Below are 26,387 nucleotides of genomic sequence, written 5' to 3'. Positions count from 1 at the left end.
TACTTTCTGCCTTTTTATTTCTTCATGACACCATCTGCCTGGCTTTGGTTTTCAGTTCAGGCAAAACAGAACAAATAAAGGACCATATGTGCCTGGTTATGGCTCTAACTCTGTCCCTGTCCTGTGGGCGGCAGAAGAGCTTGGGGGCCCAGTATGTTGTAGACCTGCATTTAAAATGATACATGTCCTTTTCTTTTGGACCCTGAAAGTGGTTATACTCACTGCTGTCTACTAAAACGTGTTCAGGGTTCAAACCCTGAAGGGTTTGTGTTATTATCATTTGTTGTCTTCTGCCCCAGCTCAAATTGCTGTGAGCTGGAATGAGGTAAAACCATGAAACTTGGCCCAATAACTGGAAATTATGTGCATGTACTTCCCAAGAAATATGAGCCCAATCAGCCAGATGGTGGCGCTGTCATTAAGACCCAAAAATTAAATTTTGGAAAGGCCACGCCCCTAACACTGTAAGTCTTGACTTGAAATTTCACACTCAGGTTCAGCACAATGTGCTCTATAAAAAAACCTCTTGGACCAGGGTTGTAGCCAGAATTATAGAAATACTGATACAGCCCTGCTAGGGAGGTTCGGGAGCATGCCAATGTAGTAGAACAAAGGGAAAAGCTTTAGCCAAACAAAGATATGGCCTGGACCCAACCACAACATAAAAATGCAAGATAAAAAAAGATATGTTAAAAAAAAGAAAGAAATTATTTAAATGATAAAATAGTATGTCAAGTTATCAGTTCTGAAGGCAATTTACCTGCAAAACATAGCTCACTCATAATGCAGGAAGTACAGGGTCTGAGGATGCTGCAGCACCCCCTACTGGCTGAGGTTACAATTTTAAAGGGGACATGTTATGGAAAATGGATTTTGTCTAGTCTTTGTATGGATTTGGCAGGCTGAAATATTATTTAGGTACTGGAGGAAAATTACATAAATGTGGTACTCCGTGGTGTTTGGACAGAGTCTTCAGATTAACAAGTCTAAACAAGCTGTTCAGAGTTATTGCCCTTGTTGATGTCACAATGGGGACACAAGCAATGAATTAGCATTGATCAATCAGTTAGCTGTGCTTTTTCGAGCCAGTATCACTGCTTACCTAATGTACTGTAGCTTACTGCCCACTTTGTAATTTTTTTAACTCTTGGGTGTGGAGTAGCCTGGCAGGGACAGAAATAATGAATTTCAAATTTGGTGGGTGCTACACCCACCAAAAATGGCGTGTTCAATACAAGGGAAGAAAGAAGATCTGGAACATTTTTGACTTGGACAATTACAATTTGATTCAAACTTATTTCTTTGAAAAAAAAACAAAAAACAACACGTTCCACAGATTCAAGGAAGATGTATAAAATTCTTATTATTGATCAATTAATTATAGTGATAAATTATCACTGAAACATTTTGGTAATGTGCCTCATTTCCTGTCCTCAAAGATTCTGATACATGAAGGTGCAGCTTTAGAGAGCCAAAGGAAACAGCAAGTCTTGTCATTTCAAAATGTTTAGCAGCACAATGACCCAGAAGAGATTGACTTCTCTCTCATGCATGCGAATATGGCTCTATGCCCTGATGTGATCCTTCATCACCACAAACCTCATGCATGACCTGGCAAGGGCCACTTTTGGAGGCGATAAGGTATTTGTTTATTCAAAGCTGCTGCCATGCAGTGTAACTTTATTATAATGTAGTAACCTGTTTCCCACCCTGAATATTTTGCCACTAGAAATGTCAGAGCAGAAACTCCTCGTTGATTCTGTGTGCAAAAGTTTGGACATGTCACATTTTGCAAGCATATAGGTTAATGCTTTGTGAGCTCAGATCTTGAACAGAGCTGCTGCTTCTGTACCTGTGGTGTAACTCGTAGTTACTTGTTTTGAGTGTGTAGGTCAGGTGCAATACAGTCTATGGAGGGCCGTAGCCAGGCTTACCATTGATGGAACTGACCAATCTTGCTTCGAGAGGTAGGCTATGTAACCGCAGCGCTTCCTTATTATTGCCATTCTATATTCTTCTTAAATTGTTTAAGTGGATTTGTATCATCCATCCTTTGTTCACAACACACCATACAACTAAGTAGTTTTAGCAATTTGTCACTTTAATTTAAAATACTGAGAAAATACTGAGGACATGACCTCGGTGTACTCAGTGGTAGCTACGAGCCTATCTTGGACCATAAAAGTCCGCCATGATAGATTTTTGGCTAATTTGCATAAACTGAAAAAACAATAATGGCATGTACTTTTTGGATTTTGACTCCATTAACACCAAATTTGGTGCCACACGTGACATGTATCTGAAAAGCTGGCAGACAGAATTTCACCAAAGTTGGTGTGCATGCTCTGAGAAGAAGTGTAAACCAAAATATTGATTGGTGCAATAGGCGTGGCCTATCACAAATCTGCTCATAACTCAAGATGCTTTTGAGCAATCCTGATTAAACACACTGGAGACATCCTGTACTATTTCCTGAACATACACATCGCGTTTCGATCAAATCCAATGAAGGGGGGACAAATGGTGGAACTTTGAGTGCACAATTATTGAAATGCTGTAGGCTTTGTGATGATGAAACAAGTAAGTGTGTAATTGATGTCACTTCTTCTTTAACAGAATTAAACTAGCTGAAGTGACTTTGCTCACTTTTGTGAAGCCTGAAACCCACTCATTGCTGCCCGTGGCTTTCATTTTGGCTGATTGAACTGCTTCCTTCTGTTTAGTGCAAAAAGGTTTGAACCCTATATTTCATTTTTACGTTTATTAAGCCTCTTTCACACAGGAGACAAAGGATTTAGTAGTGATTTTATGTTTGTTATGTGTGTGGGAGTGTTGTTAAAACCAACAGTAAATTAGTCACCTGTTTACTCCTTTACCAAACAGGCTGAAAGCTGTTTTAGAGCTCTATGAAGGATTCAAAGGGGAGCAGCCTCTTTATGCATAATATATTTATACACAGATATATGTATATGAAAGGTTGTTATTAGAAAATGCTCTGCTCTTTTTTTTTTCCTGTGAGTTATATTATTACAGGACCTTCCCAGAAAACCTTGAAACTTTGTCTGCATTCTTATTGGCCAATAAACAAATACACTCGACTCCTTTGTGTTGCTTAGCAACGCAAGCCAGTCCCTGGTTTTATATATGAAAAACCAGCATGCCGCCAATCTGGAGATTTACAGGGTGCAGTGTGAATGAGACCAGCCACGACGCATTTTTAATTAAATCCTTGCAAGCTTTTTATAAAAGACAGGGTTTGTAAGGATTGTAATTAATACTGTAGGAAACGGTGATGACATGATTGATTTTTGCTCTTTGCTCTGCATTTACAGTCAGTGGAGATAAAGATGATTCAGGTGCTTCATCGTTCAAATGTAACTGTGTGTTGGTCTCATCAAAAATATTCACAGCTTTGGATTTCAGTGATATACAAGATAAATGTCACAATCTTTACTTTTCATATTGTTTTAAATCATTCAGGTATCCTAGTAACAACATTTTTTTTGAATTTCTGAAAGCTTCAACACTTTTCAATCATTTTCATCCATTTATTTTTTAAGTCTACGTTAATATATTTACATACAGCTGGTAGAATCTGACATACCTTGGTGAAGTGGATTGATTTAATTCTTTTTAGTGTGTGTGTCTGTTATGTCTTCATCCTTCTTTTCCTATATGAATACAGTATCAGCTGTTATACTGGCAGAGGACTATGATCTATCACAGATGTCTTCTGCTGTGTGAGCGCGCCTCTCAGACTTCTTAGTGACTGTGGATATCTTATATTTGCTCAGGTCTGTTTACTGATATTAATCAAAACTCAGAAAGACCTGGCTCTGCATCCAGCTCATAAGCAGACCAAATACTGGCAAGTGAAGGGTAATGCAGAACTACATAAAGTAATGGAAACTGTGTGCATGAGACACATTCCCTAATTATTTCTGGTCCTAATGGGCCCCTAACACTGCCACCAAGTTCACACTGAGTGGTTTCTGTGACACCATGAGGCATAGCAACATGTTAGTCACCATGCAGAAAGTCAGGTCAGCCTCCAAATGTTGGGTTTTTTTTTAACAATGAGGATGATTGCCTGCACTGTTGGTTTTGTGATTTATTATTTTGTGTGACTTTAGATGCATGCATGTCTGTGTTCTATACGTCACCACAAAGACCTCTCCGGCTCTATGCACACCACAGCTGGGATCAGAACGAGTCCTTCTATCTCCCCTTTTCATTCACCTGGTCGCTCAGAACTGAAACACATACTGAAGAAACTACTAGAGCACTACAAGAAGGGTAGCCACTCCACTGCCCATTACAGCAACCAAGGCAGCCACTTAAGTCCATAGAATGATTTAGACCCCTCTTACTAATGGATGACATGTATTTAGTCCTCTAAGTACTCAAAGTGTTGCACATAGTAAAGTGTTCTGGCAGCAGGCCATCTGATCTAAGAGGAGTAATATGTTGGACAGCAGGATGAAGTATAGTTAGCAGGAAAGAACAGGATAGATTGGATAGATTTTGTCTTTAAGGATCTCCTCGGTGTGTGTCGTACACTGTATGTGGTGGTTTCAGATCCAATGCTGCCATGTGTGTGTTGATGCAGATGTGAGAAAAGAAAGCAGAAATACACTTCAGTGGTTTACACTGTGGTTTTAGTTCACCTTTATAACAACTCAACAATACGCTCCAGTGCAGATTTATTAATCAACATTGTGTTATTTCAGTCTGTTCTGTACAAAGTGTGCTACATGCCATTATTACAGTATTTCCCCAAGGTCTGAGACCAGTTTTCATTGTGTGTGTGTGTGTGTGTTTCTGTTCCATGAATTTCTCCACTTAAATGATGCTTTTGATTGCAATTATGCTGGTAATTAACATTGCTGAGCATTAAGGCTACACCCATTCACACAGGCGCACACCAGAGCCTTGGTGCATTTTTAAAGGACATCTCATATTGTTGTTGCTGAACAAACAGGGAAACTCTGCCACAATGGCAACATGAAAATGCACGTAGATTCTGAAGAGCTGTGCAGGTTACAGCTGACGTGGCCTGAAGAGCACTGCTTGTGCTGAGAGGCAGACTGGGACTTGTTGTTCTTTGATCAGCGTCACAACAAAATCACTAGTCTTCCACTCAGCACTACCAACACTTCCCCTCCTTTCTGTTGGTGGCTCCACATCCACGGCTGGCAATCTGTAATGAAAGAAAAAGAAACAACCTTGTGACAACCAAGTTTGAATCTCCCCTTCACTGCACTGATGTTAAACATTACATATTCATTTTGCAGCGTCACGTATAAAGCCCTCAGACTTAAAGAGCTTCTGCAGGTATGTGAAACAGGTGCTACAGAGCATCCGACCACCAGCTCGAGGTGTGTTGACAGGTTTTGAACTTTAGATGTCGGAGATGGAAACACTACATGCAATTCCCATCTCTGTGTTTTCCCTCAACCTATTTCTCTCTGAAGCCTGTTGACATTCCATCCTTCCTTTGTTGTTGTAATGCCAACCTTTCAGCTCCTCTCAAAAGAGGGAGACAGGAGGAGGGGAGGAACAGAGAGAGAGAGAGAGAGAGAGAGAGAGAGAGGATCACAGCACAGCACTTAGAGTAAATGCTGTTCACCATATGCAATGGACAGAAACCTTAAGCTGTGCACAATTTGTGGTTACTCTATTTAGGTGTAGAAAATGGAAATCTGACCAGTGATTTGTGTTCCAATAAGTCACATTTGGACTGAGAGAGAGAAAGAGAGAGAGAGAGAGAGAGAGAGAGAGAGAGAGAAAAGAGACAGACAGATTGTCCTGCATCTCCAGTATGTTTCTGAGCTGGTAGCTATGCAACAAGACTGGGAGTCAGTGGAAGAGGGGGATGGGAAGATGGGGACAGTTTAGTGAGAGGAAGGAAGGGGAGGAAGGAAGGAAGCGAGCAAGGAAGGAGAGAAAGGGGGGGGGGGGGGGGGGGGTCCTTGAATGCAAACTATGAAAAGAGGATGGCTGAGCAGAAACAGCACTCTATTAAGACCAAGAGAAGACCCCAGAATGGATGATCCATGATGTCCAGTAAGCTCATTTTAATACAGTATTGATTAAAAACAAACGACTTCATTTGCTGTTCTACCACTCAGAAATCGTCCATCTAGTTTCCAAATAGTAGGTGCATGTTAACGCTGAGCATTAGGTTAATATTCAGAAGACGTGTCAACATGATAACGGGAAGTAATGCTAAAAAAAGCGAGAAATGAACCTTTTATTCCGTCCAGATCGCGGCTGAAGGAAACGTGTACTGTAGCCCTCGACGTGGGAGCTGTCCAGTGTCTCGGTGCTGAATGACGCCCTACTTTTCCTCCACGTCCATCTCCTCAGCATCTCGCCTCGATTCAGGCCCGGGGTAAAAAAAAAAAAAAAAAAAAAAAAAAAAAAACATGCCACCTGTTGCTGCACCGAAGTTTGCTCTCAGGAGGTTAAAAAGCCCAAGTCCACTGATATCTGACATGTATAATCTGCAGTTGACGCTGCTCCTGATCTGAAATAAGGTCAATTATCTTTTTTTTCCCTTCTTCTCAAATCACGGCAAACATGACGACACGATAAACATTTCTCCCCCAGGCGAGGCAGGAAGAGGAGGAAGGGGATGTCATTTAATTTCCCTCAGACGCAGTCGGGATTTTGTCTCAGCAGCTGTTTATATTTTCCTTAATAGCTCGAAGGCTGTTTGCTTCATCATGATGTTTGCTTTTCAGTCCCCGAAGTGCAAAAAGGCAGCTTTTGTGGAGCGAAAAATCTGCAAACACATTCATATCCTGCAAATAAAAACATCCTAACATTGCATTCTCTGTGTAAAACGAGCAGGACAAAGGCTAAGTGGATGGACTCACCGTTTATCGACGGGAACAACAGGTGATGCCGACATAATGTTATGCAGCGCGTCTCTTTCACTGCTGGGTTTTTTCTATGAAACTAGCCACAATCTGAGCCTGTGCGCCCTCCCATCTGAGCTCCACGTAATGGTTATCGTGATGTTACTGGGTAGGCTGGGGGAAGATGGATCAGTGTGTTTTTATACGTCCGCTGAGAGAAGACGAGGAAGAGGCGGGACGATGTGGAGTGACGGCTGCGGGAGGAGGCCAATTGACGTGGATTTTTTTTTTCCAGACCTGTTAAGGGTGCGGCCCAAACCAGTAGCCAAATTACATTATATGAAGGTTAAGGATCCATATGAATAAAGCAGATGGATAAATGGCTGAGGGTGTATGTCGGTGGAAGACACCTGTTTTTTTAATTTAAAACCTCAGTCAGAAAGAGGACAGATTTCTGATTACTGCAGGAATAAATCAATCTAACCTTAATGGCAGCGCATCATTTTAATCCGATCGAGGAAACACCCCGACTTAATTGAAATCATGCGTCCCAAGAGTCCAAAAGACTTCACCTGAGCGAGCACCTGCGCCTGACTGTGGCGAGGAGCTCACATGTAATTGAATTAAACCTGAGCAGTGAGATCAAGATTAGGGATCTAATTAATTTGTGATGGAAACAACAAGATTGAAATTGTTACAATAAGTGGAAATTGTACAGGTACATGGCACTTGGCTACAGTTTAAATGTAATTTTACTTCTATTCCTGTGGAAATACTGTATATCCATACACTCTCAAATATAAAGCCATCTGTCAATTGTAGCTCGAATAATAGGGACTCCAAACCTTGAGTACAGGTACCCCAGATATACACTCACAAGCCCTTTATTAGAAACACTGGTGCAGTCTAATGTAATTCAATACAACAGCTCTGCCATAAATTCTACTTTCACGAAGCTGTCAGAAAGGTGATAATTCTACTTTATGTTTATTATTGAGGTCGTAGTGGAGTGGGTGGTGTTGGTGTACTGGAGTGCATTGTATTGAAAAGTGTTTCTAATAATTTGTCCACCCCATTAACACACACAAAATATCAGGAACACTGTCAATGTCAACGAAATCTAAACAATGTATAAGCTTCGTAAAAGTAGAATTTATGGCAGAGCTGTTGTATTGGATTGCATTAGATTGCACAGGTGTTCCTAATAAAATGCTCGGTGAGTGTATATCAGAATACATCACCAACCCTCCTTCGATAAAATTTTGTCTACTGCGAGGAATTATGATGCACCACAGCTGGACACGAGTCTATCCAGTGGGTTGGGAGATAATAATAAAGTCATTCCTGTATTATTCTCCCACTGTGCCACCTTCAAATGACACAATAGTCACAATAGGCTGGTAAATTACAAGCAGTGATTTAAATGTGTGCTTATTGTAGGTTTAAAAGCTCTTTTTTTTGTAGTTTTGGATTAATGTCATTGGTGTCATCATTAACCGTCAGAAATGTTTGTTTTCTTACAAAGAGAAAAATGAAATGTGACAGTGCAACATTTGACTTTTGGTCTATGAAAGCAGCGGAAAGGTTTGCCTTGAGGTTATAAGGACAAGCTTGTGTGTTTCCTGCTGCTTTCAGGGGCCTGTGTGACATTTTGACAAAATCTCATGACAATCAGTCATCAACCAGTGAATCTTTATGTTGTTCTGTAAGCTATTTAAATCATAGCATCTTCTTTGACACCTGCTATTTGATGGTCCGTCACAGTTTTTACAGGCTGTGGAGAAAACACCCATCCCCCATTTTATGAATGCAAGGCGCTGCTGGGGTGGGTGACGTGTGTGTATTTGTAAATAAGGCACACGAGTGACCCTCTCTGTGCTCTGTTCCCTCTGACAAAATGACCTGAATGAAGCCTGGGTGGCTGCAGCCATTAGTTATCACAAAAGCCTTGTTCCTTTGATATCTGTGTGGGCCAGTCATCAATGCGACTCAAGAGTTGGGCTTAGGGAGGAATCCTGGGGGAAGATCCCGCTCGCTGTGTTGTGAGGCTTTAGTTGTATAATGAACATTGCACTCTGCGCCTCTTGATAGAAACATCAGGAGGTAGGATTATGCATGTTAGTGATCCTCCTCTGTTCTCCCTCTGCTTTCAGGGCTTAATGTTAACATCTGCCCACCGCGAGCCAAAGATGAGCTGGGAGGACTGTTTTGAATGTCTTCCATTCAAATTAGTTATCTGATTACTATAATGGACTACACATGTTATTTAGATGACATTATAATGGAGTCTGAAGGAGAAGAAAGGGCTCAGAATAGAAGTTGATAGAAGCTGGGTCACGCAGGACAACAGTACAATGATTTTCAACACACAGAAAAACAAACCCAAAAAGATCTTTACCTTTTAAACCACTAAATTAGCACTGGGATTTTTTAATTATTTTGTCTTCCCCATCTAAACTCCATCTAATAAATAGTCAGATTACAAATTATTAAAGGATGATATTCATTCTTTGCCATTTTCGGATTTCTATCTGTAAAATCGTAGCAAAAACCCATCGTTCAAAATCCCCTTTTATCTTCATGTATTTACACCCTTCAGCTGTTGTTTACACTGATAAAATCCATTTGCTGTTTAAATGTGTAAGAGTGAGTTTGGATAGGCCACAGGGTGCAAGCAGAGGTGTAGGCGCTTTAGGAGGCAGCGAACATTCATTATTTTTCATGCTCTGGGTCAAAACTACGCTTGTGTGGGATTGACTAGTAATTTGATGAAAATCCGCAAACTTCCAGGGAATAAGATGAAGCTTCAGGATGTTTTGTAGCCGTTAAAAGCTCTTGTTCTGTAATAAATGTGATGCGTAACCAAGGATAGCTGTCTGTTGGGATGTTTAACCTTCCTCGTAGCCTGAGATAAAGACAGTTAATATTACTGACAGGATATTTCTTTGTGAGTGTTCAACCTGATTTTCACCTTCAAGGTAACCTGGTTAAGGTTGAGTGTGGTAGCAGCAGTGAATCACTAAATTTAAAGCTGTTCATAGGTCAACACGTCCTCACAACTAAATGAGCACACAGGTCGATTGTGGTGTTCACAGAGAGTCACACCTGCTGGAAGATGTTCAGATGGGTGATAAGTTAAAGAAAAACCTGAATACATGACTGGAGAAACATAAAGTCTACAAATGCTTCCATAAAGAACACAAAGACCCACTTCTGTGTCTGTATATTATGTTGTGGCCTTCAGTCTCCAGATCCCAACACAATAGTACATACTGTACTGTACTATATATGGAAGATTTCTGACTTATACTAGAAACAGCAGTTTCCAATACCATTATCAAAACCACATGAAGGAACATCTTTTGGAAGAATGGTGTAAATCGCTTTTATGCCCATGAGCATTGAAACTGTTTAGGCAGCTCATGGTGGCCAAACAATAAATAAATTAAAATAACCCATTTGTATTTATATTAATCAGAAGACTATCATGGGAACATGAAAATGAAGCTCATATTTATGGCTCATATGACGTATTTATCTGTCTGAAACACAATGTTTTGCATGACAAAATGAAGACAGAACACAGTTTTCCAATCTTGATGTCAGAACCTCAAGATTAGAGCTGCAACGATGAGTTGATCAACAGGAAATTAATTGCTAACTATTTTGATTATCGATTGACATTTTTTAAGAAAAAATGTCATACTTTTCTTCTCAAATGTGAATATTTTCTGGTTTCTTTAGTCCACTATGATAGTAAACTGAACATCTTTGGGTCGTGGACTGCTGGTCTGGACAAAACAAGACATTTGAGGATGTCACCTTGAGCTTTGGGAAACATTGATCGACATGTTTCACCATTTTCTGACATTTTTTATACCAAATGACTAATTGATTAATTGAGAATATAATTAAGTCAATTCATAGAGCACATTTAAAAACAGGAGTTGACCAAAGTACCTTACAGAAAAATGTAAAATACAGTCAAATAATTTCAAGTAATTAAAGCAAAATAAAACAAATAGATAAGTAAATTGTAACAGACACAGTTAACAGTTTTATCATGCTACAAAAAAATTAGGGGGACTCAAAACTGATTCTATAAAGATAGGTATTTAGCTGGGATTTAAAAGTGGTGATAGATGGTGGAGATCTGACGGTGAAGGGCAAACTGTTCCAGTCTGGGAGCAGTGTTGGAAAAAGCTCCGTCACCTTTATGATTTTGACTGGGAACGTGGAACAGAGAGACCTGAGTTGGAGGCTGGTGCCAAAATATTCAGAGCTTTAAAGACAAATACAAGAATCTTAAAATCAATTCTGTATTTCACTGGTAACCAGTGAAGGGAGACCAGTACGGGGTGATGAGTTGCAGCTCTACTCAAGATGTATCACAGATAGAGCTAATAAATAGATCAATAGATTTTATATGATTTTTTTTAATAATAAATGGCTCTTGACAAGCAAGACAAAAACTTGTTGGATTATTTGTTTGGATCTAAAACGGAATCAAGAAAAGGGTTAAAAGGTAAGTCTGAAATATTCTATATTTTTCTCATTGTCGAGCCAAAACAACAATTAATTGATCTGACTAAAACATAGTAATCTTATTAGCTTATTCTATAGAGCTCAATTGTTTCAAAATCAAACTTCATATTTTTAACCTAAAATTACACATTATTGGTTTTAGTCATTTTATGGGATTTGTTGACAAATTGAACATCAGCCATCCTATAAGAGAGCCTGGGCTAGAAAGAAGTGTAACGCAGATACAGCCTCTTTTACTTAATGTTACATTTTGTCTACTTACAGGAAAATAAAACAGCTGAGACATAATGTACAAGATATGATCATTTAATTGTTGATTATCTCTCAGTACAGAAATATTAATATTTTTTTAACATTCTTTCTGTAATTCAAGTTGGCAGCATCGTCTTGATTTTCAAGTGGCATTAAACTGCTCCTCAGCGTCCCTCAGATAACATTAGTCAACAAACATGCCATCGCTGTACAACAACCTTTCTACACAACACAAATAAATAGTGTTCATTTAAATGTGGCACACTAGTTGGCTCAACATTCAAAGTGGGAATTAAGGAAATAAAAATTATGGGATGGAAGGGGGAGAAGGTTGCAGATGATATGAAAGTTTCTTACAAAAAACAGCATCACACCTCAAAAGACAGAAATGATCTGAAGTAGCAAAAGACAAGTGCCCTCGGCTTGAATATCTTAGCAGACGCAGCACAGAGCAGCATTTCACTGTCTGACTGAATCCCAAATGTTTTTACTGTGTGCTTCAGTTGCTGTTACAGACTGCACTGATAAGCCAACGAGTTTTTCTTTTAATTTTCCTTTTGCCTGATTTTTCTTATTAAGAATTTAAGGAAACAAGATGAGAGAAAAGCTTCCACACAAGTCACACAAAAAGCAAAATGTGGCGGCTACACAGCATTTTTCATGTGAATTATATTTAGAATTTTTTTTTTTTCTTCTAAGATGTGCCGCATGCTGTTGGTTGTTTTTTCTTGAGCGATTATGAAACAATGTTTACCAACATTGCTTTATATCATATTATTAGACTAAAATGAACTTAATGTCAGCTTTAAAAAAAAAAAAAAAAAAAAAAGGAGATCTGGCCTGTTTTTTCCAGTCCTTTTTAACCATTAACAATTCTCAGATCAGCGCAGGATTACAGTATGTACAGCGTGAACATGTAAGGTTATTGCCGCTCAGTAAAATACAAAATGACAAGTTTTCATTTTTCTGCAAACCTTAACCCTTGAAGGGAAAAAGTCAGACATACTCCACAGATCAGACCAAAAACTGCAATTACACACATAAAAGAAAACCTACCAGCCTTCAAAACAAACACACTAGTAATAATATATGTTAAAATATGTAAAAAAAAAAAAAAAAAAAAAAAAAAAGAAGAAGAAGAAAGAAAAGAAAATAAATAGACAATCAAAAAGGACAAACTCAATATTTGGCAGGTATGCACACACTCAGTCTGTAAACAAAACATAATCACGTAGGGAGACAAACTCCCTAAAGTTCTCCTCATCATCATCAGAGATCACGGGTCTGTTGGAGGCAGCGGCTCCGTCATCCAGGAGGAAGTGGAATACTTTTCGTATGTATCACCTCTGCCCTCGACACTCAGGCTGTGCACGTCACCGGCTCCTCCCACCTCCAGCTACAACTTCGCTAATTAAACTAAGGCCAATCGAGTGGGCCCTCTGTCGACTACTGAGGCGAATACTCAAAAGAAGGGGCTCATCATGTAGAGCGCGGACTTGACACATGCTACAATAAATTCCCTTCCAGTCTTTATTCCCCTCGTAGTACAGAGGTGTGCCGACTACCGGATCCTGGTGAAGAGGTTCAACACTGACACCGACTCCTGAAAGAGGAAGGAGGACAGAAGCGACAGATACTGTGAGGTAATATTATAAACAGAACAGATTCAATTAGAGCTGCAAGATAAAATTAACAATTTTTGATAGCTGATGAATAATTTGAGTCACTTTTAAGCAAAAAACAGCCAAACATGTACATTTTCTTGTCTTCCATTGCAGCAAATTGAGTCTCTCTTGAGTTTTGGACTGTTGGTCCGACAAATAAAAGACATTTAATTCAACAAATCAGCTACAGACATTTTTCACTATACTCTGATATTTTATATACCAAGCAATTAATAGTGAAGATAATGGGCACATTCATAGATAATGAAAATACACAAGGAAGAAAATGGAGAGAATAAATACCTTAGTGGATCTCATCTTGCTAAAGACGTTCCAGAAGCGAAGTGTTTCATCTCCTGCCCCCGTCACAATGGCCTCTCCGTCAGGGGACATGGCCTGCAAATACAGTAACTCATTATTATACACTGAAATCTTTCTAACACAGAAATTAGGCAAACAGTATATCACTTTTTCCCTCTTTTTTTTTTTTTTTTTTTTGCCATTTTCAGATTCATTATAGTTCCCTTTCAGTGTGGGAGGTTATGTAGAGAGCAGGACGAGCTTGTGGATGGTTTACTTACTCTACAGCAACATAATAACAGTTTCTATAGCTGCACATATAGTTCATCTAAACATTTCTTTATTTGAGATTAATCTAAAAATGTAGAAATAATTCACTTTTTTTCTTTTCTTTTTTAATTAGATTTAGCTTTTATATTTATTTTCATTTCCATTTATGTTTTTAGCACCTAGTTTTCTCTATTTCAGTTTTAGTTTGCCATGATAACTATGGGACTATTGGGACTATAATGTTCTTCAGACAGACACATATCAAAACATACAGTATATACTGACCAAGTAAAGTACTCTGTAGGAATGTCCCGTAAGTTTGGCTACTTGAGTGAGGGAGGGATACTTCCACACCAGGATCTGGTTCTGGGAATACCCATGTGTGCTGACCTGCAGAAAAAGAACAACACGTTTACCTCCTGAGGAACAACATTGTTCAATTGGCACCCTTGCTTGTTGCCTGTCAAATAAGATAAAAAAAAAACCTAATTATATCTCTGCTTCTAGTGCAGAGGGCTGTGTTTAGCTTAGCGGTAAAAGCTAGCGGAAATAATATGCCTTTCAGCAATTTAAAAACTGTTATTTACATGGTATGTATTTTAGACTCATCAATACATCAAAGACTCATCCAAGAGTTACTATGATGTGTCAAAATGTCAACTTTACTTTGAGAACATGACTTTTAAGATGCTGTGTGCAGCTTCCACAGAAAAAATTTGTACTGATCTTTTCATCTGACCAAAAAGACAGTTTCTTGTATATTACTGTATTGTACATTTCCCAGCATTTTAAACACTTACAGGGGCATGTATTCTACTTCACAACTGCACGCTCCAAACCAGTAGCCTCAGGTGACTCACCAGTTCGTTGGTGTGCTTGGACCAGGCCAGGTTGCACACCTGAGAGCCAGTGTCGGTGCACTGCAGCGGTTGGCCTGTCAGAGTGTTCCAAAAGCGGATGCAGCGGTCGGCGGTGCCACCTCCGGAGGCCAGCAGGCCGTGCTGGTGGGGAGACCAGGCGATGGCCTTCACCGCGGCCAAGTGCTCTGTGTACTGCTGCACCGGGAGGACGCTCGAGTGGTTCCACACAAGCAACTATAGACAACAAGAGAGGAGGTAGAGAAAGAGAAGGTGTCTGGTAAGTTTTTGGTCATTTTCTGTGGTATATTTGGAAAAAGCAGTTTTGATAAGATGCTAGTAAAGATTAAAATCTCTTCCTGCTTACTTTGTTGTCATTTCCACCTGACGCTAGTAGCTGGTGGTCTGTGCTCCACTTAAGACCACAGACTTCCTGTCTGTGTCCTTGCAGACGGCGCTCTGACTGGAGAGGCGGGGCTCTGATGTCCCTCTGCAGGATCACCCTATCGCGGCTCCCAGACGACAGCTGATCCGCATTCCATGCCAACGCACCTGGCGGCAGACAATGAAAGGCAGATGGAAGGGAAGATGATTCACCGACCATGAATGAGAGATGATGCCAAACAACTGTGTGAAAATCAATGAATGTAGTAATATTCTACTCCTGTAACTGTCTCTCAACTCACCCACTCTGGCTGTATGTCCTTCTAGTACAGAGAGCTTCTTCCCTGCTGCTGCATCCCAAATCTGTACATATCCTTTATGAGTCCCCACCGCCACCAGGTTACCCTAAAAATAAAAAAAAAATAAAAACAGCACAATGACACGTAAGAGCATTTATGAAAAATAAATACCCTGTAGCTGCAACCTGCTACACACAGATTCACAGGCTGCAAGGTGACAAAAATAACAGCAAGTATGGATTATTCAGGTACAGTCTAAAAATATAAGAGCACACATTTTTAAAGGTTAAAACAAAGTCTGCAAACAGAAACTTCTTTTACATCTCTATTAAACATCAAGTGACAGACTTGATCCATGATGGATCTTTGTTAGGTCAAAGTGACAGTTGCTTGCTTGATCAGTAAAATGTGAACAGAGTTGTGTGTGCAGATTCTAATTCAACCTTATTTGGGTGCCTTTTAATGCAACTTGACAACAGCTTTAAAAATAATAAAAGACGACAGAAAAACCCACCCGCTCTGACCAGCCCACTGATGTTACAGAATCTCCTTCTACAGAAAGGTCACATAGACGGGTCACCTAAAAAGACGGAGAGGAAACAGATTAGCACGGACATCCAATTAAATCCTTTTTTTTTCTTACATGAGCTAATATGTTTGATGCTCAACCAGTGAAACATAACTGACAGATAGAAAGGTCTAAACTTTTTACTCTTAGACATATTTTTACAGCTGGAGGTTTGCTCACTACACTCAATCAACAGATCTCACACACACACACACACACACACACACACACACACACACACACACACACACACACACACACACACACACACACACACACACACACACACACACACACACACACACCTGGCTGGTGCAGGCACTCCACAGGTATACGCAGGTACCCAGTCCAACACTGAGCACATTCAGAGAGGACCAGTCGACTAGGTTGAGGTAGAAATCGTCCTGAAGCTCTGGAGCGTCCAGAACTTTGAATGGAATTTTGGAAATTTTGCGTGTTGGTTTCCTTGGCGACCGTAGCAGTTTCTGGCTGCAATGCACAAGACAACATAATGAGGAATATGATACGTCGTCTTCTCAGTTGAAGAGATAACACTCAAGTGATGACAGGGAAAAAATATTACCTGTTGCTACTGACAGGTGATAGAGAATAAGGAGAGACTGTGTTTCCATCCTCTTCAGGAAGAGCCCTCTTAGTACTTACAGAATACTGCAAAACACAAGCAGATGATTACTGATGCAGATTTTTTTTTTTAAAAAACATATAAAACTCATACATTAACATTTACAGCTATTTTAACATTTCTTACACTAAAAAGGCTCCTCTTGGCTGGTGTAGATGGCTGCAGGCGGCGGTCTTCAGACTGGGGGTCCTGGACTTTTTCGATGCCTGCCCCCAGCAGCTCGTTCTTCAGCAGAGCCGAGTAAGCCAGACCGTCCGCTGAAGACAGAGGAAGAGACAGAGGGGAAATCAAACCGGGCTGCTGAAATGATTAAGTTCAAACACTGTGCTCCCTCTGCAATTTCTTAGCTCTCTCACATCTCTAAAGATCAGGGAGAATTTCTCACTGAGCTTTGTTTAGCGCTTATCTCCAGTTTCCATGAGCCTGTCCAGACTTAGTAAACACGAGAAGGTCAAATTATCAAGTTTGACTGGAACAGACAGAGATACCTGTGGAAATGAGCCAAAAAAGACGTGGGCCAAATGTGCAGCTACAGAAGAGAAGACTTTTTTTTTTTTAATCTCTTTTTGGGCTGAGAATCACAGGATAACTCAAGATACATTACTATCATAATTCTCCTACGATAAGGTGTTATAATACAGGTGATTCTGCAATACAATATATTTCAAGGCAGTCATCTTCAATACATCACAGTAGCTGTGAAAGTGAAAAGAAAAATACGCCTCTAAAATGGTGAAATGTTTTCTAAAACAGGAATCAACCATAAACTCCAAGCATTCACTGCATTATCAAGAACTTTCAGTCAGAGCGTTTTTAACACAAAATAATATATGTACTCATGTAGGGCTGCAACTACTTACAGTATGTCCTATTTTCAGTTATGATTAATCTGCCAATATTTTCTCGGTTAATCATTTTGTCTATAGACTGTCAGAAAATAGTGAAAATGGCTGTTATTTTTTTTCCAGAGTCAAAGGTATCATCTTCAGATGTCTTGTTTTGTCTGACCCAAAGATTTTCAGTTTACTGTCATGTTTGAGAAAGAAAAGCATTAAATCATCACATTTGAGAGGCTGAAACCAGCAAATTTGGGGCATTTTTGCTTTAAAAAAAGAACTAAATCAATCAATCAATTAGCAAAATACTTACAAAATACTGATCAACTAATTGTAGCAGCGCTATATTCATGTATATCCATCACTTAAATGTCGTGATTGACAAATGGCTGAATGAAAGCAGAACAAGTTAGAATTCAGATGTCTGCAGTAAAGTAAGTCTCAGTCTGAGAACAGAATCTTTCTTGATATTAGTGCCAGTGTATCCACAACATATTGCAAGACATCAAATTATGATATAAAATTACCTTTGTTGCTGTCTGTTGTGCCATCTTTGGTTTTCCTGTTTTGATTGTGCGACTTTTCAATTTCCTATTTCAGAAAATAAAATAAATAAATGATTATTCTCAACCAAATCTTAAAACACTTACCATCAAGACAAAAAAACTGAAATAAAAGGCACAGGGTTAGTTTTTTTTTCTTTATTAGCCATAAATCAACACTCCGATCTTGAGAACACTGTCCTTTTGGTAGGAGTAACACTTATATCCCTGGTGTATTGCAGCAGACTCACATTGATGCGGTGGAAGTTGACACTCCAGTTGGCTCCGGCCCGGGAGGGAATGAAACGATCGCCATGCTTGCTAGGGGAGGACAAGGGGGAGCTGGTGGGTGTCAGAGCTCGCACCACTCCTAAAGATTTCTGCACAAAGGAGGAGAGGAGAAACCATTTCTGACCAGGAGCCAAACACAAACAAGCCATTGGACAGCGACTAGAAAACTCGATAACAAAACAGGAGAACATTTAGGCGGCAGATGGTGCATTTGTTTGAGGTGTTAACAACAGGAGGCAACATTCACAAAAACCCAGTCATTGGGCTGGTGAGGTCATGTTTTCACTCAACACTAATGACACCGTCAAATGAAAGAGACTGTGCCGTTAAACCGTTTATTCCTCTAACACATGGAGACTAACACGCCTTTTCTACCTATCTTAAGTCTTTTGCTGGCCATTATCATGCTACAGTTAGGATGATTACCTCATGATACTAGTAATACTTGTCAAGACTTGAAACCACAGCTAGATAAGGAACTTTATGTTTTGTTTCAGTTCAAGAGGAAATGCAGCTTCTGTACATGCCAGTAACAAACATAACAGACAAAGCAATGCAGGGTGTGTATTATTTACTTACTATTGGGCTTGCATTCTCATTTTGGATGTTTATCTGCCTGAGCAGCCTGCACTCATAGTCCTGATCCATGATGCCTGAAAAAAACAATGAGACTGATAACACAATCATATCACAATTTCCTGAATGCACACATCACATGACAGGTCGGTAAAAGCCACTAACCATAGAGCAGATGTCGACTAGCAATGTGGAAAAGTGATATTTTTTGCAATTATCTAATAGCTACTGTTGTGCTTTACTAGAGAGCTCAGTCTTTTTCAACTCAAAAAATAATAAGCAAACTAAGATATAGGCCTAATGTTCAATTTATTTCTTAACATTACACAGTAAATAAATGATACAGCTTAAACTACCAGTGGCAGACTGAGAAAATGTGCATTTTCTTGTTGCACTAGAGCTTGTCATTATTGGAGGAAAAAAAAGAGTATCATCTATCTATCTATCTATCTATCTATCTATCTATCTATCTATCTATCTATCAATTCTAATCTAATCTTAGGAGAAATCTGACATGACAATTGCTCTGTGGTGCTAACAACAAAGCTCTTTCACGATTCATGGCATAAAAAACAATCGATACGGATAATACGGACGATTTAAATCCCACTTTAACTAGCTAACAATGGACAAATGTGTTACAAGACAATGACATTAGTTACAGTGCACATGATCGGCTGCGGGTGGGTTCAGTCTTCTGCTAACAACAGCACTTAAATTATCTTTGAGAAAACTAGCAACTTACGACCGTAAATCCACTCTAACAGCAGGTATTTGCTTGTTGTTTCCATTAAATTAAAAAAAGACAATGTGGCAGTTGTCACTGATTTGAAATCGTAACATTAAAATGATTAAAAAAACAAATAATCCAATCATCCAGCATACAGAGCCAAGCTAATGCTAACGCTAGCTGACCTAACGTAAAGATACGATAGCTGCCTGGCTAACGTATTAGCAACATTGTTTGTTCACAATCTACACTTGAATTAACACCTACCGTGCCCTGATAAACTCTACCCGTTACGAGCCGATGAATTGCTGTTTCCCAGCAGTGTCAATTCGAGATGAAATGTTTTTTGTTTTATACAGTTTTAATCTCAAAAACGGCATACAAAATACAAATGTTTTCTTTTGCCGAGCGTTCAATTTGTGTTCGCTAAGCATCACGGGAAGGATGTGACGTCGATATTTTTGAATCACACATTTGGCGTTGCCAAGGAAACGTGTCACAATGCATCAGTACGGTGCCGAACACTGTTACCACTGAGCTCTGAATCTATTCTCAACAAGAAAGTACAAACATTGATGGAAGAAGTATAAGTACAAATGCAAGAATGTAAAAATACGTAAAAGTCCTGCATGAAAAACCCTACATATCTTGTAAAGGTACACAAGTATTAAAGTAAAAGTACTCATTTTGTCCCTCAGACTGATAAATTATTACATATGACATCATTAGATTATTAATGCTGAAGCATCAGTGTGTAAGCAGCATGTTACTGTTGTAGCTGCTGGAGGTGGAGCTAGTTTGATCTAGTTTATATAGTTAGCTAGTTTAGTCCACTGGTTCCCAATCTAGGGGTCAGGCCCCTCCAAAGGGTCACCAGATAAATCTGAGGGGTTGTGAGATGATTAATGGGAGAGGAAAGAAGAAAAAACAAAGTTCTGATACACAAATCTGTTTTCAGTTTTGGGGTTTTTTCTCTAATCTTTGATTTTTGGTGAAATATTTGATCATTTGAACATTTATTGAAATGAAACAATGTGAGAAGTTTAGAGGGAAAAATCACTATTTGGTGGAGCTGTTAACAACACATAGACATCTGAAATGTGACCCTGACTACACACTACTTTTTCTAACATGTCAAAAGCCAAAAAGGTTGGAAACTGCCAGTTTCATCTTTAACAATGTGTTGTATTTTAAAAGCTGTGTCAAATCTTCATCTGAAAAGTAACTAAAGCTGTCAGATAAATGTAGTGGAGTGGAAGTATGAAGTAGCATAAAATGGAAATACTTGAGTAAAGTACAAGTACCTTAAAATTGTACTTAAGTGCAATACTTGTACAATGTTCTTAGTTATTTTCCACCACTGGGTATAAACATGTGAAGCACAAACTTGCAAAGTCAGCATAAGTGGCACAAACCAGGAAATGACTGACAGCACTTCTTGTCACAAATGAAAAATCTCAAGCTGATTATGAGTCACCTCATTATGAGTTTATCTATTGTTCTATCTATTGTTTTATCCAGATTTGCACATTGCTTAATGGGGCACAAATGGACCTCCGTATTAGCCCGTACTCTGTGTGATGAAGCCAGTGCTTCATTAGACACAGAGTGTAAAGCAACATGTAACATTTTGTTGTGACACAAATATCTTCATCTTTGTTAACAGATAAACTGTATCCATGTATCTTTCAAATGGCTTTATTAGTAAAAAAGATAACCTATAGAACTGAAAAGGCAGTGAAACAAATACAATCTAACATGAAGTAAAAACAGACTGAACACAAGTTTGAAAACAAACACACATTCAATGACATATCCTCTTTGTGGGTAAACTCCTGACTACTGAAATAAATATTTTACCAATTTGATACAGCAACGCCTTATAATGAAATGTAGTTGAGAGCAAAATTTGAGCTCATGATAAGCTGCAATTCTGTTATAGCTACACTGACAGATAGTGTGATCATTTACAAACCAAACATGTCAGGAGCCTGGTATCCCAGCATGGTCCAACAGCTTACCTAAAGGAACTGCATTCAAAGTGCCACAGAAAAGGTACAGTAGATTCAAGTACATGATTGAAATTCTAATTTAAAAAAAAAACTCCCAGTAAAGTACTATGTGCAAAAGTATAGTTTTTAAAAACTAAATAATCTAAATGGGCTAAATGATAAATACATATTGGGACAACTAAAGGTCTTTTTTCTCACAAGCAAAAACTGAGTACAATGTGTGGCTCAACTCAGCAGATCAAAGGGCCCATGCAGTTCAAATGAAGACAGTTAATACTCCCAAATTGGTTTGCACCAAATGTTAATATATCCTGGATTGATTCTTGTTTAAGGAAGTGTTGCTTTTAGTGCTAACAGTCCTGAGACAGGGCACAACCCCAGATCTCCTGAACAAATGCTTCCTGAATCACATCGCCTAAAATTACAGCATGTCTAGTAGAAAACATAGTATATAAGAGACGTTTTATACAGGCAGTCAACCTGTCAAGCAGAGTGTGAAAAATCCCATAAACCTAAAAAGGAAAGTACAATTTTCCAAAGCCCCGTGTTACCTGTACTGAGTGACAATGAGATAACAGAAATAATACATGGCCTAAGATACCCTGTTAACTGCATAAGAGCCTCTCTGTAAATTTACAGCAACACTAAATACATTCAGAGCAGTGACAATCTAAAAAGCTAGTGTGCTTATGGTAACGCCTCTGTTTTCAAGCCAGTGATGTTGGAATGAACTAAAATGAAGACAGAGAACATCTGGACACAGGGCGCTGGTCTACAGAGAGGAGGTATCTCTCTGCTTAAGCTGCAGGCCGTTGCTGACTTGGAAGCGAGTTTCGTCTGATATACCGTACTGCTCCAGCGGGTCCTGTGGAGAACGCAGACGATGAGTAAAGACTGTAAGAAAACAACAGCTCAGGGTGTGCAGAGCGAATTCTCAGTTATTGAAGCAAAAGTACACTTTATATTAAATGGTTAGTTCACAAAGACGCAGACAAACAGAAAAAACATCTAGCCATATAAAAAGTTTGGGTTTGATGTTGGTGACCTTTAGAGATCTCCTCCACTTTGAAGACTTCTGCCTCCACCTCAATACTGTGGAAATGAGCTAGATTTCACTGGTGGCTCTCACAGCATCCAAAATTTACATTTGAAAAACTCAATTTCTCTCCAGATTGTCAAATGAAATTAATTGAGAACTATTTCAGACTAACGTACTATCACTGAGAGCAGTTCACATAGAGGTTATAGTGAATCATCCTTAGTGACTGGGAAACCATTCCTGGTATGACACTGTTGGACAGAAGCAGCATCTGTGTGGCATTTAGTGCACTGACATGCTGTTGTGAAGGGTCTCACCTTGCCAGTAAGTCTGTGGATCTCTGTTCTATAGAATATAAGGTTCTTCCTCATGAACTCGTAACTGCAAGAGATGAAATAACAACTTGATTATGCGTTTGAGGGCCACAAATTGCTCAACTTGGGTGTTGGGTTCAGTATGTGATTTGTTTCAGTTCAGTACATTCTATGAACCAAATCATTACAGCTTTATTACCATCTTAACAGAGAAAAGTAATACAAAAATTCATGTTCCACCAAGAAAGCTTTGACACTGTCCTGTATTAGGATTATTATGGTTTTCCCAGTAAACATTAACACCAGACAGGCTCAATTAGCTATGGATCTGTTCCAAACTGTTTAACTGAAGTCACATTGTTGACTTGTGACATTGTTTCTCTGGAAACAGCTACATCATTCATTTGTGACGGTTTCACCCATGAGAGTTTACTACTGTAGCAGTGTTCAAATAGCATCTTACTGCAAGTCAAAACCTGCCAGAGCCTCAACCAATGTCAAAGTGTTTGTCACTGACTGCAGACGTGTTAATATACAGGACTCTCCTGTAGAGAACACAAAGTCCTTGAGTCTACAATATTCATTCACATGCCTATTGTCTTGTTATTACTGTGGAGAAATACTGTCTTTTGTTTTCTTTTACATTATTCAACGACCATAAACAATATGTATGAATGTTTAAATATATACAGAAAAGAATATGGGCCACATATTATCATATCACATGTCAAACTATGACCCCGAATCTGTGTTATGCATCAAATAATGTAACATTACAACCCAAGCTGCTGCAACTCATCACTATTTATGTTATTTTCTAGAATAAATATAAAAATACAGGCAAATGCTCATCACAAAGTGTCTGTGCCTAAAGTTATGTTTTAAATTGCACTGTGACCAATAGCCATAAAACAGAAATATATTTTAATACGTTTCTGTATTTTTACTTGATATATGACAACATAATTTGTTGTTTTTTGAATCAATTTATTGTCTCTCAATTGATTGATTAGTTATTGACAGGTCTCAAGGCAAATGTAAACCTTTGCATCTGTTGTAACAAGATGGAAAAAGAAAACAGAAGCAGTCCAACCTGGCCTTGATAATGCAGTCTATCCACTCCCCACACTGCTCTTCAGAGTCACACTCAAACAGATACTTCCTCTCTGCCTCGTCCAGAAATGCTACAAACAGACAGACACACACACACACACACACACACACACACACACACACACACACACACACACACACACTTAAATAGAGATACATAATGCAAATGCACAAACAGTGACAGAAATATTGAGGCATCAGTGATGGACTTTGGTACATTTCAGTGTTGCTGTTCAGTGAAATATTAACAAAGCAGTTTGATCCATTCTGCTGGATGAATAACGTGTAAACTGCAGCTCACCAATAGAGAAGGTCTGGCTGTCCTCCCTCTCCACCCGACACTGCTCCAACAGCAAAGCTCCAATTGGCTGACAAATAAAAGATTATTTAATTTCGATTCAACATTTGGTGTTATTAAAGGATAGGTTCACAATTTTTCAGCTCTGTCTTAAAACAACAGCCAGGTGCCCAAATATGAACACTGAAGGAGGTTTTCCTCACTGTAATCATTCCTCCTGTTAGTTAGTCATATCAAGTGGATATCTGCTACATTTACAGTCTTTTTAGCATCAAATTCCCTCAGACAGTGTTTCCCTGTTGAGCTGCAGTGGAAGTATAGTATCAAAAAGAGGAACTTTGGCACTTAAAAGACTGTTTACTTTCTACTTGATTTGACTCATTTGGACAGCTGAAACTTAATATTAGCTTCAGATAAACTTTTAAATACATTTTGGCACTGAAGGAGAACTGTGGATTTTGGCTCCCATCACTTACACTGTAAGTGCATTGTGAATGGATCTTCTAATGGTCAGTATGAACAGGGGGAATGATAAGAGCAAGAAAAACCTATTTGAATGTTTATTTGGGCTCCTGACTGTTGTTTTAGGACACACTTGAAAAATATGTGAACCTGTTCTTTGACAGAGAAACAATTAAATGTATGGCTGGGCAATATATCAATATTATATTGCTATCATGACATGAGACTATATATCATCTTAGATTTTGGATATCGTACTATCATGATATGGCATAAGTGTTCTTTTTCTGATTTTAAAGGCTGCATTACAGTAAAGTGATGTAATTTTCTGAACTTACCAGACTGTTCTAGCTGTTCTATTATTTGCCTTTACCTACTTAGTCATTATATCCACATTATTGATGATTATTTATCATTATGTAAATATTTTGTGAAAGCACCAGTGGTCATCCCTACAATACTGTAGCAGGTATTTGGTCAAAAATATTGCGATATTTGATTTGGTCCATATCGCTCAGCCCTAACTCAATCCATCATCATGAGGTAGACAGAGTGCATACAAAGAATAAAAGGACATTTGCTGTGACAGTAAAAGCAGAATAAACAGTACAGGTGTTCAAATATTAGTCACCTCCTCCTCATCAGTCCGGAAATAGAAGAGGAAGTTAACGACGAGTTTCACCAGCCTCTTCTTTACAACTGTATGATAACAACAAAAAAAGGGGAACTGAGATGAAATTGATCAGACTACACACACACACAAACATACAGTGCAGTATTGTTACCACAGGTGATGAAAGACACAGACATTATATCTCCATTTGTTGCTGACGTTAACAGCTGCTGCTGCCCACGTTACATGAAACGGAAGTAAGTGATTTAATAAGTACCGTCTCCTTTCTTGGGTCCTCGCATCCCCAGTTCAGCAGCCATCTCTGAGGGCTGACGGCTCAGACACACCAGCTCCTTCTCGTTGAAACGCATCACGATCACTGACGCAGTAACACACGCAGGTTGAAGACAAGTCAACAGGGAAACTGGCTACATTTCCACGACCGAAAACGTGCTAACGGAGTCAGATCACCGTGGAGAAAAACGGTGACTGTGTTGTAGAAACTCAGTTACACGTCGCTGTCTCGCTATCTGATGTTTTCGGGATGTGACGGAGTGCTGCAGCTCATATCTGCAGTCAGGAAAAGGACTTCTGCTTCGTGCTACACACACCGGACACACTGCTATCAGCTGGCAGCAGTGACACTCCTCGGTGGTGATAGTAGGTACGGTAGCCGTTCAGGGTCAAATTAGGCAAAGAGTACTTTCACACGTCCTGTTATTGTAGCTACATAAACACACTAACTGAGTAGTGTATGCACAATAAACTGTGTGCTGTTTTAATTATATAATTTAAAGATTATGAACCATAAAAGTTGATATAAAAAAGAGAGTCTTTGTTTTCAGGTTAATATAAACATGGATAAATGTCATGTCTCAATATTTACATGTTCCCAAAAATATGAAAAGGTAGCACA

At 39.1% G+C, this 26,387-nt stretch overlaps 2 protein-coding genes and 1 long non-coding RNA gene across 3 annotated transcripts; all 3 read right to left on the bottom strand.

The window, feature by feature from the left end:
* Positions 1–4,640: 4,640 nt before the first annotated feature.
* LOC122994298 lies at positions 4,641–7,085 on the bottom strand. The gene is made up of 2 exons (XR_006406561.1): positions 6,882–7,085; positions 4,641–5,200 (listed from the first exon to the last, which is right to left on the bottom strand). It is a non-coding gene; the product is annotated as an uncharacterized LOC122994298 (long non-coding RNA).
* A 4,613-nt stretch (positions 7,086–11,698) lies between these two features.
* On the bottom strand, positions 11,699–20,074 carry LOC122994348 (fizzy-related protein homolog). The gene is made up of 14 exons (XM_044368977.1): positions 19,888–20,074; positions 18,894–18,967; positions 18,275–18,403; positions 18,009–18,072; positions 16,772–16,902; positions 16,586–16,671; positions 16,308–16,491; positions 15,949–16,014; positions 15,438–15,540; positions 15,119–15,303; positions 14,755–14,988; positions 14,180–14,284; positions 13,628–13,720; positions 11,699–13,263 (listed from the first exon to the last, which is right to left on the bottom strand). The coding sequence occupies exons 2-14, from the start codon at positions 18,960–18,962 to the stop codon at positions 13,222–13,224; spliced, it is 1,491 nt and encodes a 496-aa protein (XP_044224912.1). The 5' UTR covers positions 18,963–18,967; positions 19,888–20,074; the 3' UTR covers positions 11,699–13,221.
* A 1,228-nt stretch (positions 20,075–21,302) lies between these two features.
* plekhj1 (pleckstrin homology domain containing, family J member 1) lies at positions 21,303–26,143 on the bottom strand. The gene is made up of 6 exons (XM_044368071.1): positions 25,749–26,143; positions 25,490–25,557; positions 24,400–24,466; positions 24,079–24,169; positions 22,989–23,052; positions 21,303–22,497 (listed from the first exon to the last, which is right to left on the bottom strand). The coding sequence occupies exons 1-6, from the start codon at positions 25,840–25,842 to the stop codon at positions 22,405–22,407; spliced, it is 477 nt and encodes a 158-aa protein (XP_044224006.1). The 5' UTR covers positions 25,843–26,143; the 3' UTR covers positions 21,303–22,404.
* Between the last annotated feature and the right edge of the window lie 244 nt (positions 26,144–26,387).

This window comes from Thunnus albacares, chromosome 12, assembly GCF_914725855.1.
Source record: "Thunnus albacares chromosome 12, fThuAlb1.1, whole genome shotgun sequence".
Lineage (NCBI taxonomy): Eukaryota > Metazoa > Chordata > Actinopteri > Scombriformes > Scombridae > Thunnus > Thunnus albacares.
This window is presented reverse-complemented; position numbering and strand designations above follow the sequence as displayed.

Coding starts and splice junctions, on each gene's coding strand:
- LOC122994348 (XM_044368977.1), bottom strand. CDS start 18,962: ATGGATCAGGACTATGAGTGCAGGCTGCTCAGGCAGATAAACATCCAA. Junction 16,015..16,307: donor GGAGTGCCTGCACCAGCCAG/GTGTGTGTGTGT, acceptor CCGTCTTTTTAG/GTGACCCGTCTATGTGACCT. Junction 15,541..15,948: donor CAGTGGGCTGGTCAGAGCGG/GTGGGTTTTTCT, acceptor TTTTATTTTTAG/GGTAACCTGGTGGCGGTGGG.
- plekhj1 (XM_044368071.1), bottom strand. CDS start 25,842: ATGCGTTTCAACGAGAAGGAGCTGGTGTGTCTGAGCCGTCAGCCCTCA. Junction 25,558..25,748: donor AGGACCCAAGAAAGGAGACG/GTACTTATTAAA, acceptor GTTATCATACAG/TTGTAAAGAAGAGGCTGGTG. Junction 23,053..24,078: donor GACTGCATTATCAAGGCCAG/GTTGGACTGCTT, acceptor CATCTCTTGCAG/TTACGAGTTCATGAGGAAGA.